Source organism: Prionailurus bengalensis, chromosome A1 (assembly GCF_016509475.1).
Source record: "Prionailurus bengalensis isolate Pbe53 chromosome A1, Fcat_Pben_1.1_paternal_pri, whole genome shotgun sequence".
NCBI classification, from domain to species: domain Eukaryota; kingdom Metazoa; phylum Chordata; class Mammalia; order Carnivora; family Felidae; genus Prionailurus; species Prionailurus bengalensis.
Window position 1 is genome coordinate 27,777,204 of NC_057343.1, and position 15,801 is coordinate 27,793,004.

Genomic DNA, 15,801 nt, shown 5'->3' on the forward strand with positions numbered 1-15,801 from the left:
ATTTTTGGGACAGAGAGAGACAGAGCATGAACAGGGGAGGGGCAGAGAGAGAGGGAGACACAGAATCGGAAACAGGCTCCAGGCTCTGAGCCATCAGCCCAGAGCCTGACGCGGGGCTCGAACTCATGGACCACAAGATCGTGACCTGGCTGAAGTCGGAGGCTTAACTGACTGCGCCACCCAGGCGCCCCTAAAAACCTGGTTATAAAGACTATGTAATTTTCTGGTGGCAAGACCCCTGAGGATTTCCTACACTATGCTACTCAAGAATGAGGCAGTAGGGTCAGGAGAAGACAAGACAATCAAAGCAAAGCATCATCAGCCTGAGTAGGCTAAGGAACGGCCATCCTCAAGTAGGAGGAATGTTCTAGAGTATTTAAGAACGGCACTATTTAGCATGTACCTTCAGGTGTAAATTCAGTCTAAGTGAAAACGTGACTACCCACATGACTGAAAACCTTTGTAGGATTCTCCTCTCCTTTTAGGCATATGGTACCATGCTCTGTCCAGAGCATGTTTCTCTTTTAAGAAATTCCCATTCTCTAATGTCTTGTTAAGAAAACTGTTTATAGTTTTCCAGGGGCATGAAAATGTTAAAGAAACTCCTGGCGTAGACTTATCATGTATTAATTAGTCTCTGATGGCTGACATTTCAGCTTAATATTCATGTTTCACCTTTGTGACTTTTTTCCCCGTAGGTGGAAGCCAATCGGAAGCTGAAGTCAGGCAGAAACAACAACTCCAACTGATGCAATCGAAATACCAACAAAAGGTCAGAATCCGTCTCTTTTAGTTCAGTTTTGGCAAGGAATTTGAGTACTGGCACTTTCAGTCGCCATGAAATAATACATTTACCAAAAGCATAAAACCTTGAAACCAATTACAAAAGGAAACTCTCAAAATCAAAGAAGTCAGGAAGAAATGAAGAGATGACTCTCTAGACTTCTTATCCAAGCCGTACATCAGTCAGCAGGACTCTTCACAAAGGGATTTATTTTTTATAGTTCAACCCCTGCCACGTTTTGAAGGTTTTGCACCAAGAACATGGGTTTGCACAAAAGTAGTACAGAAAAGATTGAAGATGCCAGTGACTTTTTAAAAATAATGAGGCATATGAGTTTTATAATAAGGAAATATCATCTGCTGTCTCTCCTCCCCAACCTGGGTGGGTGGGGTGGGAGGACAGAGAGACAGAGACCAAGGAAGAACCATGAGAGAAATGTCACGGACAGGAGATGCAACCTGACAATTCTCTGTGATCTTAGTAGTGGGAAATGCCAGCCTATCATCATGGCGAGGTAGAACACAAACAATACTGTAATTTGTCTCTCATCATAATTTCGTGTTCCAGAGGTTCAGACTGAAAGATAGTAACTGTTTTTTGTCCTCTGTAATTTCAATACAATTTAGCTAAAAAGAGAAGAATCTGTAAGAATCAAGAAGCAAGTGGAAGAGGCCAGAATACAACAGATGAAGGCAGTTCAGAGACAGAAGGTAAGATAGTGGCAAGGATGGTGAGCTACCACTGACCGAAGGCTCCCTGTGTATGCCAGGCTGTCTTCTGCACACCGCCCATATGCAAATTCGTTCAATTCTCGAAACAGCCTTACGAGTATAGATTATTCTTATTACTTGCATTTACAAATGAGGAAACCGACACAGAGAGGGTAGGTAACTTGCCCAGGGGCTCACGGCCAGTAGATAGAAGTAGGATTCAAATACAGGCAGACTGGCCTCAGCGCTAGGTTTTTGGTTTTTTTGTTTTTTTTTTTTGTTTTTCCTGTGTTTGTTTAGTTCTTTTGAGAGAGAAGGAGAGAGGGAGACGGAGGGAGAGGGAGATGGTGAATCCCAAGCAGGCTCTGTGCTCTCGGTGCAGAGCCCGACGCACAAGCACAGCTCAAACGCAGGGAACTGTGACATCGTGACTTGAGCCGAAATCACGAGTTGGATGCTTAACCGACTGAGCCGCCCAGGTGCCCCTCAGAGCTGGAGTTCTTAGTGACCACACAATCTCACCTCCCAGGCAAGTGATCAAGTAGTGGCTGTCTACTTGACCAGAAGGCAAAGCGGTTAGTAACACCAGCAATTCACGGTGCACTGCCTTTTCCAGGGTGAGTGATAGGTGAACATGCCGCTCTTACCGGTGCAAGAAAAAGTGTGCATTTGCATTTCAGTATTAGTGACGTGATAAAGCTCACAGTGATGTGGTTAGTTTTGATAACTCTTTCTGGAGCTTGGCAAAAAATCTCTCTTAAAACATGCTTTTCGGCTACAGAAGAAGGAAGAATGTAGTGTTGTTCTACCCCCACCCTTCTTCCTCCTCCCATTCCCACAAGGTCCTAAGCTGTAGCAGGTTTTAAGTATTGGAGGTATGGGGGCGAGGGGTTGGCTCATGATACCGACCACCAAGTATGGCACCTGCTCAAGTGTAAGTCATGGAAACACACTTCCTATTCTTGCTGTCCTCCTGCCTGTCTGTCTGTGCAGCTCTTTCTCCCTCCCTCCTCCCTTTTGTTTTTTTCTTTTAAAGATTGAGTGTTGGTCAAAATTTAAGCCTGGTTACCAAGCAATGGATATTTTTTTTTTTAATTTTTTTTTCAACGTTTATTTATTTTGGGGACAGAGAGAGACAGAGCGTGAACGGGGGAGGGGCAGAGAGAGAGAGGGAGACACAGAATCGGAAACAGGCTCCAGGCTCTGAGCCATCAGCCCAGAGCCCGACGCGGGGCTCGAACTCACGGACCGCGAGATCGTGACCTGGCTGAAGTCGGACGCTCAACCGACTGCGCCACCCAGGCGCCCCAAGCAATGGATATTTTTACCAGTCACAGTTAATAAAGCCGAAAGGTGATGGCCTGTAAAACACATGAGAGTATATGAGCCTTACCTGCTGTTTACCTGGCTGGTGAGCAGACTGTCTTTCTTTATAAGGTGTCTTGTTGTATGATCTCGGGCAGCTCTCTGCCATGCCTCTACACTAAGCCCCACCTCCTCTTCTTCCCTCACGGCTCCGGGAACATCTGTCAAGTGCAGAGATGTGGGCTCTAGGGTAGAGATAAGACCGGACTTCTGCATGCGGAACTGTAATGAAATGCTGGAGGTGTAAGACAAAAGAATATAGGAACTTTGCTCGCAAAACTTGATTTGGCAGTCTGTTTCCAATTGATCAGCTATTACACCTTCACCGAAAAGATTTTTGTGACACTAATTTGTTTTTCATCTTCAAAAACATGATTTCGTCTTTCTACCTCTCTGTTCCCCACTCTTTTTCATCCAACTGCCCCCTCCCAATTTTTCTTCCAAGGGAAGTTCACACTTTGGTCTTGTGATTGTAGAGGAGACGGCCCCTTTACATAGTCCTGCATTTCAGTTGGAACTAAGAAAATCGTCAGATCATCACCAGGAATTGAATTAAGAGTCTTGTAGATCCTGAAGAACTACTGTGTTGCAACTTCTTATTCTAAAAGCCATTTATTAGTTGTCATTTAATCCCCATAGTTAGCTGACTTGTGGGTTATTTATAGCTCATTTCTTCATGGGATCAAATAATGTATACTATTCAGAAATGTTAGTGGCCGAAATGGTCTTCATTTTTTTTAAGCTTGTTTATTTATTTATTTTGGGGGGGGAGGGTGGGGGAGAGAAAGGGGGCAGAGAGAGGGAGAGACAGAATCCTAAGCAGGCTCCACACTGTCAGCACACAGCCCAACGAGGGGCCTGAACTCAGGAGTCGGGAATTCATGACCTGAGCTGAGATCAAGAGTTAGATAGATGCTTGGGTGGCTCAGTTGGTTAAGCGTCAGACTTTGGCTCAGGTCATGATGAGTTCAAGCCCAGCATCAGGCTCTCTGCTGTCAGACTTATGTCCCCAACTCTCGCTCTGCCCCTCCCTTGCTGGTTCTCTCTCTCTCTCTCTCTCTCTCTCAATATGTAAATAGACTTAAAAAAAGAATCAGAGTCTTACCCAACTGAGCCACCCAAGTGCCCCTGAAATGGTCTTATTTAACACTGAGTAAAAGCAGCATTTTCCTCTTTCCAAGTTGTACTATAACACTAGGTGTATAACAATCATTAACTACAGAAATCTTAATTGGATTTGCTTTTCTAATGTGATAATTGTAATGATTATTGGTATAATTTTGTCCAAAAGTGAGAGATGGGGAGAGAAAGTTGATATGTTGATCCTTCCCATTCAAAAGATGTTCCTTGAACCAGCCCTATGGGCATCACTTGTTAGAAATGCAGAATCTTGAGATCCCCAAACCTTTGAACCAGAACCTGCATTTTAATAAGCTTCCCAGTTTATTCTTGTGCATATAAAATCGAGGAGCATTAATGTAATCTACGTAACAAGATAAGGAGCAGCCTCCCCTGGTCCTTCTACGGACCTGATTTCTTTGGTTAATTGCCCTGCACTGCCACCGCGACCTAGCTGTTCTTATTGTACATAAATCTGTGGCTTTTCGTAGTAAATGTGAGCCTATTTAGTAGCATGTGTCAGATAAAAGAAAAATGGACATTAGCCATCTAGAAATGGCATACTTCACATTGCCAGTGTGAAAATGGCCAAGGGAAGCAATAATGGCTGTGCTTATGGAGCATTTATTCTTTAAAATGCACGGCAAACACACATATGGACACCAGCCTGCAAAATACCGCCCTCCCTCCCCAGGCGAATGGCTACTGTCCAGGAACACCGAGTCAAGTAGAAGCTGAGCAGCCTGTTGCCACCCGAGAACCCCTAGCTTGGCCTCTTGTCTTAACCCTGTTGCCCTTTAGTTTTCCGCTCTCCCAAGAAGGGTCACCTCCCCACCCAACCCTGGGCCTCTAATTGCTTACCACCTGTGTGTGAGTGAGGGTCAAGTAGACTATTCTCTGCTAGCACATGGGGGTGTTCTTTGATCTTTAATAAGCAGAAGGTTGTGAAAGGCAGCCAGCCCTTTAGTATCCGGTCTTGTCAATGGGTTCAGGAAGAGTTAGCCCTATAGGTGAGGGGGAAATTTGGAAAGGGCACTAGGATACGTTAGTCAAACTTTTATTCCTGGTCCTAGACTAGGTTGATGTTATGTATCCTTCCCCTGGTGTACGAGAGCCTGCTCAAATCCACCTGTGAGAGTGGATTGTTATGTTTTCAGGATTTTTGTAAACTAGTTGACTTCACTGTGGTAGCTTGAAACCCTCCCTGTTGGGAGTCTTTTCACCACGGAAATCAGTAAACGCTGCAAATCAACCTCCCCCTCCCCCTCTTTGCTAGAGGAGGTTGCTGAGTTTATCAGTATACCCCTGCTTGGCCCTAAGAGAGAGAGGGCCTCGCTCACCTCCCCCCACCACACACATTCCAAAGCCAAGTGCCTGGGGGCTAAAGAGGGCAACAGTTTCGTGAAGTATCTGGCATATTATATGTCTGATACTTATTGACTTAAAACTAGATTATAGCCCATGTGGTAGGCAGAGTAATGACCCCTCCCCTGCCCCTCCGTTCTAATCCCTGGAACCTAGGACTATGTTACGTTATGTGGCAAAGTGGAGGGATTACATTTGCAGGTGGAATTAAGGTTGCTAATCAACTTACTTTCAGGTGGAGCTCTGCACTCTCCAGGTGGGTCCAGTGTAATCACAAGGGTCCTTAACTTGGAAGAGGGGGGCAGGAGATTGAGAGCGTGAAGAGATGTTAGCAGGGGGAGATTTGGCCTGCCGCTGCTGGCTTTGAGATAGAGAGAAGGGACCACGAGCCAAGGAATGTAGATGGCCTCAAGAAGCTAGAAGAGGCAAGGACAGAGATTCTCCCCTGGAGTCTCCAGAAGGACAGCAGTCCCGCTGACGCCTTGATTTTAACCCAGTGAGACCACCTTGGACTTCTGACCTCCAGAGCTGTAAGATTATTAGTAAACTCGTGTTTTTTGAAGCCACTAAGTTTTGGCAAATGCGGCTTCATAATGATGTATTCATTTCTCTTTCTGGAATTCCATGAAACAGAGAGAATACCTCGAAAATCAGAACGTCAGAGTGAAAGGAAGTCGTTACATAAAAGCAGTGTACGAGTACTTTGTACATACGACTGCACATACAGGGGTACAAGTACTTTCTTTGCCACTGGATCCTGCAGCGTAAGTAGACAGATTTTCAGAATCCTCCCAGAAAGCCTTTTGCCTACAATTCTGCACTGTGGGAGCAGACCTCCACTGCGGTTTCCCCCCCATAATCCTATTGATGAATTAGGTAATACTTCGATTCCTCCTCCAACCCCCCCCCCCCCCCGCTTTCATAATACCCACAAACTTGCAAAATGAAAACCTTCTGGTTCCGTGTTAAAGAACCTCCCTACCCCCCGGATTACTCTGACTCTGCCTTTGTTCTACTTCTGTTTGAAATAATATTACACAGTGGCATCTAGTTTGCAAATACCTTCACTTAATACACAGAACCTCCTGGGGTATCATCACGTCAGAAAGGGCAGAAGCCAGCCCGAGATCTGAGTGGCACCTGATGGCTCTCCTTGTTTTTTTCTGCTAAACCAAAAGTCATAGAGCTGATCGTTATTTGGAGCACCGGGAGTCACTGGGTTTTATGCCGGCCCTGAGAAGCCTTGTTAGTTAATTTTCATGCTGTAAACTGAAGTGGGAACCAACGAGTAGAAAATAAGTAGATGCAGAGATGCATACTTATACATATTTTTAAGGAATCGCATGTCACTATTTCTAGCAAGCGTGTAATAGCAAGGGCTAACAGTTTAAGACAGATTGCAGGGTAAAGCCACACTGAGGAACCACTTTCAATATTGTCTTTATAAATTAGGAAAAATGTCCATTTCTGACATCTCAAGGAACACTGGTATTTCCCAGAAATATGGTTCCTATGTTTTGCATTTCATGGTGGATGAATTAGTGTGGGCAGTTAGAGCCTATTGTTAAAATCTAGTAGGATCCCGTTAATCCCCTAACGTTGGGATGTCTGTCTTTGAAATATAGAGGTAGTACTAAGAAGGTAAGCTGTTAGCTTCTCTATGCCTCACTTCCCTTATCTGCAAAATGGGTACAGTAATAATACAACGGACCGGAAGGCTTAGAGGATACGGTATGTGCAAAGCCCTTAGTACAACGCCTAGTACGTAGTAATCACCGACTAGGGGTTCCCTAACCTAATTCATTGTAAAGGAAAAGAAGTGCTTTAACACTATCTCGTTTGACTCTGTTGTATCAAGCTGTTTTGTGGAAGGCCAAGAATTATTCTTGTGTTACATATGAATTGGTTCCATTTTTTCATTTTTACTAAACCTACACGAACGAGGTTGCTGGCGAGAAACAAACACACATGACGTGTGTGTGTGTGTGTGTGTTGTAATTTTGCCCCACCAGATTTGTGGGCTTCCCGCTCAGCTGGGTCTCTAACAATACCTACTCTGCATTCCTGGCCCACCCCTAAGTACCAAGATCTTCCTCTCCTCATGTTCTTCTTACTGTCTTCTTTCATTTTCAGCTCACGATCTCCTCTCTCACTTGCTAGGCAAAAAAGTCCATCAGGCATAAGCACCTTTATCTCTCTGTTTCCTTTACTCTTCCTTCGCTGTTTTTACTCCTATCCCATCTCAGGAGAAATAAGAAAGGGTTTTCTTCATTGCTACGATAGATGCTTCCACCTGTGTTTGTTTTCTCCTCTTTCATCTCCTCAGGAACCTTGCTGCCCCATCGGTTAAGCCTCCTTTTGTCCTGTTTTGTCTCTGTCCCACCCCCACTCCCTCAGTCTCTTGGTGTAAAATCCTGCTCAAATCTCTTCTTTTAAAAACAAAGGATCTCTCCCTGTTCTGGTTTCCTTTCAACTCCTCTGTGCCACGCATCGTGGTTCAGCTGCTTGAAGGCCTTTCTACCACATTTGGTTCCCAAGTGCCAGTCTGTGGACTGACTTCTAGCAATCACCTGAACCAACGAATCTCTTGTTAAAAAAAAAAAAAAATGTCCCTTAGGTGATGCTGAGCGCAGCTGGCCTAGGAACCTGCTGTCTTTGTGTTCTCCCCTCTAACTGTTCCTTGGTGGACTGAGTTTGACTTCTGTCTCTAGTACTCCACGGTACTGATCTAGCTAAGAACACCAGAGGTGCTCTTAATTGAAAAAACCACCACCACCACCAACGATGGAGACTCTTTAATTCCTACCTTACTTAATTAAACTCTTCGTAATATCATAACTGTTAAGTACTCTGTCCTTCGAATTCCACCCCTCTGGATTTCCAGATCCGTTTCCCTCATGTTTTTCTGCTACTGATGTTCTATCCAGGTGCCACCTGTGGGGTCGCCTCTCATCCCTGTGCCTGTGCCACCATAGTCTTAGGTGAAAGTCCTCACTTTTCCACATTTAAGGATTAGTTATTGCTTGTGCTGGCGATTTTTGAAATCCGTGTCTCTAGCCCATATTCCTGAGTCCCAGAACCATGTATTATACCATATGCTCGATAGTTCTTTCCAGATGTTCCCCAAGTAGAGCTCAAATCCAGTAAGTTCAAAATGAAACTTCTGTTCATTCTGATGCTCTTAGTGGCCACCCTGTACCATTCCCCCTTGCCTCACCCATTCTCTATGGATGTAGTCTTCCTCCTCTTATTTTCCCCCTGTCCTATTATATCTGGCTCCTGAATGTTTCTGGAATTTGCCCGTCCTTCTCTGTCCCTGTTGCCGTAATTTGGGACTCCTAATTTATGGGCCGATTACCGTGAGAACCGCTCCATTGGTTTTTATGTTTGTGGTGCTTTCTGCAGCTCACTGTCTACACTGCTTCCAGAGTGAGCTGCTTACTGTCCTGCTTAAAATAACGTAATGGCTCATCATTGCCTTTACTGAAGCCCAAACTCCTTCACTTGGCATATAAATTCTTTTGTAACTACCCCTTCCCTTTTCCTCAACCGTCTCGTCCACCGTGTCACTACAAACACCTTTTAATTTATCCACGAGCTGCTCCAGGCTTCCTTAAATTGGCTAATTCTCTCATGCCTTTGTGTATTGAAAAAATTGTAAGTTATGGGAATATCCCTTCCCTCTCCGGGGCCACCACTAGCCCATCATTGCCTTTGTGCAAATTACAAGCAGATTCTTCATCCAGGTGGTCAGTTCTGCGGGTGCTCAGGTTGGTGATTGATAGTACTTTTGTGGAACATAGAAAAAGATACTTGTGCTGCGCTGAAGCACCCTGTGCTGGGATCTAGGGTTTGGTGAGCTGAATGCCAGCCCTCCTTTAGCCTCCCCAATCCCTTTGCCGGCCCCATGGGTAGTGAGCAACCTGTACAATGGAGTTAAGTTAAGCCCTGTTCCCATCACCTCTTCCTCCTCCTGGAAAACTTGCTTAGATTTGTCTAGAATTTCTACCTCTCGTTAGACCATGGTTCGTATCCTTAATTTGGTCATTAACCCCTTGGTGAATCTGAACAAAGCTATGGATGAGCCCACTCTCTGTAGAAATGAGCATACTCTTAACAGAGTTCGTCATGAACCCAGGGGTTAGAAACTACATTCTGAATGTCACTCAACTTGGCTCCTGTGCCCAGGGTGGGGTCTGCCACTTAGTAGACGCTGGATGAATGTTCATGGGACTGTTGAAAGAGTACCTACTTCCGTGCTTTTTCTCTGTTCATATTATTTGCAAACCTCTAACCCCCCAACGTATTTTACAGACTGTCATCATTGGTTCCTTGTCTGTGTTCCCAGCTAGCCTCTGAAATTTTCCAGAGGAGGCACTACTCTGCTCATATGTATTCTCAGCATCTAACATAGGACCAAGCATATAATAGGCATTTGATAAATGTTTGAGCAAATGAGATTTGGTAATATTAAATGATTTGTTTAAGGTCACTCGGTGAGGATGGGTCTAGAGCTGGTTACAGAATTTTTTCTTTTAGACCCCATGCTTCTAGACATTTTATACTTGTGTATATATGTATAAGTATGGTTGGATGACTTCTTAACTCTGTGCAAAATGAAAAGACCTAAACAGTATGACTAAACTTAAGGATTTGGATTATTATACTAAAACAGCTCCTACGTTGTTAGGTATTGACTATAATTTTTTTTTTGCAGATACTCTGGTATTTTGCAGTACTTCTCCAGCAACCTCTGAGAGATAAACAGACCTTTGTTGGACAGAATTTAGCTACTGAATAACTCATGAGTTAAAAGTTATCAGTTATTCATGAGTTGAATTCAATGCTAATCTATTAGTGACAAGATTAAAACTGGGTTTCCATTTTGTGACCTTGCTAAAGGAGCCCCGGTCTCCAGATCTTTGTGTGGTTTTCTTGCCATTTTTGAAGTAGCATTTCTTTTTTTTTTTTTTTTTTTTAAATTTTTTTTTTCAACGTTTTTTTATTCATTTTTGGGACAGAGAGAGAGACAGAGCATGAACGGGGGAGGGTCAGAGAGAGAGGGAGACACAGAATCAGAAACAGGCTCCAGGCTCTGAGCCATCAGCCCAGAGCCCGACGCGGGGCTTGAACTCACGGACCGCGAGATCGTGACCTGGCTGAAGTCGGACGCTCAACCGACTGCGCCACCCAGGCGCCCCTGAAGTAGCATTTCTAACAGTAGGCTAATGAATACCTACTGCGTGCTTACCGTTTTTTACCGCCCCCCACTTTTCTCCAGAGATGTAGGGGCTCCTCACAGTCCACCCTTTGGGTCTCATGAGTCAGGATTTTTTTCTAGGTTGAGATCCTGTTGATTTATTTTCACAATTCTCTATTTGTTTGCTTCCTAGAACTTGTTTAATTAATAATCCAATTGCTTTGTATTCTAATGGGTTCCTTTGGCAGTAAATTTCCTTTATGTTTTTTTTTTTTTTTTTTTTCCTGAAACTGAAATCCTCTGTTTCACCTTTCAAAATGGGACCAGTAAATGGTTCTGTGTGAATGAAGACTTTCATGGAAATGAACAATATGAACTGTTTTCCCCCCTCTTTGAAAGATGGGAGCCAAACTAATGTCAGGGTTTAGAAATGATGAGTTCCATTATTCCCTTTTCACAGGTCTTCCTGCCAGGAAAATCCAATTCCTTTTATTAAAGCAAACCCAGCTGCTTGCTGTCTCCCTTGGATTCATTTAAAACTTCAAGTCTCTCCTGTGTTGTAGAATTTGTTTCAACTCCCCATTAAGCTTGTTTTCTAAGAACTTTACTTGTTTTTCATAGGCAAGTTTTAAAAAACAAAAGCACAACAGTTTATGTCATAGTGAACAAAAAGCTCCAGGATTATTTAAATTGGATTAAAATATGCCAGAGCCTTGGTGACTGTAATCTCAAATATGAAGTCCTTTGTTTCTAGATTCTCCAAACAACTAATTAAAAAAAAGAACTCTTTTCCATTCCATTTTTTATGACATTTGCTGTTCAGTCTCTCAACAGCTTTAAGTATATGATTCTGAGTCAGAAGGGACTTGAGTTGGCTTACTTAAAATCTTTTTCCAAATGCTTTAGTGGGATGTGGGTTTATATGTATAAATTTTTTATGAACTACTTAACCATTGCTTATAATTTTCACTTAACATACTTGGTGTGGAAATTTCATGTTTCCCTTAAAACATCTTGAAAACACTTCTTAAAATATAAATGTTGCTATCATTTGAAGTAAAGAATAAAAATGTGAATACTGATTCTGCGATTATACCAATCAAGTTGAGAGAGGAACCATGGAAGGAACTTGGGACTCCTCACTTTCAGTAAATAGTGACCGTGGGTTGAAAGAGCACATCTGGGAGCAAACCATAAGAGACTCTTAAAAACTGAGAATAAACTGAGGGTTGATGGGGGAAGAGGGGTGGGAGGGAGGGGAAAGTGGGTGATAGGTGTGGAGGAGGGCACCTGTGGGGATGAGCACTGGGTGCTGTATGGAAACCAATTTGACAATAAATTTCATATTAAAAAAAAAAAGAAAAAGAAAAAGAAAGGGCACATCTTGGAAGCCCTGGTAGGTACCAAATTGAATAACTGAGGCCACTTGAACCTAAGGATTTGGGACCTTGGATAACTTTAATACCACGATTCTGCCTCAAGTTTCCCTAATAGATTGCATTTTGAAACTTGCAATTTCAGAGCAATAAACTAGAGGAGAAAAAAAGACTTCAAGAAAACCTCAGAAGAGAAGCATTTAGAGAGCACCAGCAGTAGTAAGTTTGTATCTTCAGAACTTTGTACCTTTAAGACATTGTTTACTCTGCTTTTGAATTCTAGGTAACTTTCCAAGACCTCTGCTTTGGATTATGGGCTGTTATATTAATTATGTCATTGAACTCTGTCATTATGTAAGGTTTGAGGTTGGATACCTCTGTACTCACCAGAGTATTCTTCATCGATTTGAAATAATACTGCTAAATTTGAGAAATCCTTGATTCTAAATAACTTGGAGGGCTGATTCTTTGGCAATCCAAGGTACTTCTGATTATGTTGACTTTCAAAACACTGATATAAGGAAGATAATATTTGAAAAGAAGCACTCTCAACAATAGCCAAATTGTGGGAAAAGCCTAAATGTCCATCAACTGATGAATGGATAAAGAAATTGTGGTTTATATACACAATGGAGTACTACGTGGCAATGAGAAAGAATGAAATATGGCCCTTTGTAGCAACGTGGTTGGAACTGGAGAGTGTGATGCTAAGTGAAATAAGCCATACAGAGAAAGACCAATACCATATGTTTTCACTCTTATGTGGATCCTGAGAAACTTAACAGAAACCCATGGGGGAGGGGAAGGGAAAAAAAAAAAAGAGGTTAGAGTGGGAGACAGCCAAAGCATAAGAGACTTTTAAAAACTGAGAACAGGGGTGCCTGGGTGGCGCAGTCGGTTAAGCGTCCGACTTCAGCCAGGTCACGATCTCGCGGTACGTGAGTTCTAGCCCCGCGTCAGGCTCTGGGCTGATGGCTCGGAGCCTGGAGCTTGTTTCCGATTCTGTGTCTCCCTCTCTCTCTGCCCCTCCCCCGTTCATGCTTTGTCTCTCTCTGTCCCAAAAATAAATAAAAAACGTTGAAAAAAAATTAAAAAAAAAAAACTGAGAACAAACTGAGGGTTGATGGGGGGTGTGAAGGAGGGGAGGGGAGGTGATGGGCATTGAAGAGGGCGTCTTTTGGGATGAGCACTGGGTGTTGTATGGAAACCAATTTGACAATAAATTTCATATATTAAAAATAAATAAATAAAAAATAAAAAAATAAATAAAAAAATAGGGATGCCAGTATCTCTCCCATAAGCCATTTGTAAGGATGAAATAAAATAGTTTACGTAAATGGCTTAAAAGTACCTGAATTCTATGGAGACAGAAATGAAACTTACAGGAGTCCTTGTTGAATGGATCAGACAACTTATATTTTGTAGAGACTGGGTAGTGATTCTGGTCCCACCCAAAATTAGCAATTGGCTTCCACTTTCAGATGGATTATCATCTGACTTCCTCCTGTTCTCTCTTCCCATTATTGTACCTCATTTTCAGAATTTCAGATCATTCTAATGTGGGTGTGAGCATATGTGACGCCCTAATGCGTGTTGCTCTTCTAAGTACAGGGTCCTCTGTTTTTCTCCTTCCGCCACAATTATCCTGCCTCTATCCTAAGCAGCTCCTCCTTGCTTTGAGTCTCAGAGAGAGGAGTGGGAAGAAGTTTCTCAGTGCTTTACTTCTTGGCAAATTAGGTTACTTGGCCTCTGCTACCCAGGCCACAAAATGGGAGATGGGGTGGGTTGGGTACAAGTGCCAATGAGTAACGTCATCTTTTTAAAGTTAAAATAGGCATTGCCCTCATTTGAGTCATTGATTCCATAGCGTGTCTTTCCCCGCTGTTCTTCTAAGATAGGCATGGGGGTGAGGGAGCTGGTGGGAAGCTAAACACCAGGAAAGATGAACTGTCTTAGAGCTGGCAGGAGGGAGGCAATAGATTAAGGGTATATTATTGCCTTTCCCTTCATTGCTTAGAGGATGGATGAGTGTATTTCTAGGCCAACCAGAGGAGTTGAAGGAAATAAGGGTACAGTTGTAGCCTAGAGACACAATAAGAACAAATGTATTTATCCCCATGTCATTCTAGTTTTAGGCTGGAGAAGGGAAGGCCTGCTTGCCAATGAGGGGTCTTAAGTACAGGACAAGGAAGTTGAACAAACCCATTCTCTGGAGAGTTTTAAACATGGTAAAGTGGAGAATAAGAGGTTCTCAGAGTCTGAAAGGACATGGGAGGTTGTGATACTCAGTCACCTTTCTTTCACAGTCCAGCTTGTTTTATTTTTTATTTTTGAGAGACAGAGAGGTGGAAAGAGGGAGAGGGGAAGGGGGAGAGAGAGAGAGAACCCACCTCCCCCCCACCTCATGTGTGCACAGGGGAGGGGCAGAGAGAGGGAGACAAAGGATCCAAAGCAGGTTCTGCTCTGGCAGCAGAGATACCCGTGCGGGGCTCAAACTCACGAACTGTGAGATCATGACCCGAGCTGAAGTCGGACGCTTAACTGATTGAGCCACCCAGACGCCCTGTCTTCCAGCTTCTTGAGGTGTGTTTTACTAAACACTGGAGATCAATCACCCTTTTTCTCTGAAGAAAAAAGTTTTACCCTTAGCCGCCTCCTATACCATCAGTGGAGCTGAATTCAATTACACGCACATTTCACTCTTGCTCTTTCTTCTGCTTATCATGAAAGTCCCAGTTAACCAGGAAAAAGGAGTTGAGTAAAAATGAGAAGTATCTCAAATTGATTTTTAAAGCGTATTGAGAAACATAAAAAAATATATGTGAGGGTTTTTTTTTGAAGAGTATTTTGTTTTGAACTACTTTTGAAATTAAAAGACTAATAGCTCATGAAATGAATGATCATTATATAGCTAGAAATATGAAAGGGACTCCTTGGAAAACATGGACCCTCTGTATAACAAGCCTTTATCATACCTTCTTATAATCGATTTTTTATGGTACAAAAATTGCCTAGGAGAACTGTTAGGATTGTTTTTTAAATTTTTTTTTACATTTATTATTTATTTTTGAGAAACAGAGTGAGACAGAGCGTGAGTGGGGGAGGGGCAGAAAGAGGGAGACACAGAATCTGAAGCAGGCTCCAGGCTCTGAGCTGTCAGCACAGAGCCTGAGGTGGGGCTCAAACCCACGAACTGTGAGATCATGACTTGAGCCGAAGTTGAACGCTCAGCCGTCTGAGCCACCCAGGCGCCCCAAACTGTTAGAATTTTAATAGCACAAAGATTTCACCAGACCAACCAGGCTACTCTCCGTTCCCCAATGCGCCCTTCCCCCACCAAAAAATTTACATTATCCTGAAGCTGTCAAACCAAGGAACACAAAATAGAACACAGCTAAAATTCTTTGAAACCCATCAATACCTCATGTCCTTGCTAGTTTCAGCATGCTGTGATATGTGGTTCAAATAGCAGACCAGGAATGGTGGTATGTGTGTGTGTATGTATGTGTGTGTGTGTGTGTGTGTGTTGTAGAGGAGTGCATCCATGGACTTGAGCAGACTATAAATCTAAGCTGCTGGAGAAAAAGCTCACGATAGTATCCTGGGGCACCACCAGGAGAATCTTAATGTGCTCTTTCTTAACACCTTATTCCTGACTTCGTTCATTTGCTTCTGATTATTTTTAGTGTTGTCAATTATTTAGCTAACAGGCAGAAAACTAGGCTTTTATTGACATCCAAAGGGACTCTCCTGAGTGTAATAATGAAGGCAGTTTATTGAATGCCTGTGAGGTTGCTTTCTAATTGTACGCATTAATCTGCCCATGCAAGCTGGCTGGAAATACACAAGCAGATTGCGTGTGCAGATGGAGCACACAGGATG

General features: G+C 43.1%; 1 protein-coding gene across 3 annotated transcripts in view; it reads left to right on the forward strand.

Moving 5' to 3' along the window:
- The window catches only part of EPSTI1 (epithelial stromal interaction 1), a 99,604-nt gene that overhangs the window by 20,925 nt on the left and 62,878 nt on the right, over nt 1-15,801 (forward strand). For all 3 annotated transcript variants that reach the window (XM_043579475.1, XM_043579467.1, XM_043579458.1), the window contains exons 4-6: nt 699-772; nt 1,411-1,494; nt 12,065-12,138. In XM_043579475.1, coding sequence (XP_043435410.1) covers nt 699-772; nt 1,411-1,494; nt 12,065-12,138 — 232 coding nt within the window. The remainder of the gene's footprint in view (nt 1-698; nt 773-1,410; nt 1,495-12,064; nt 12,139-15,801) is intronic.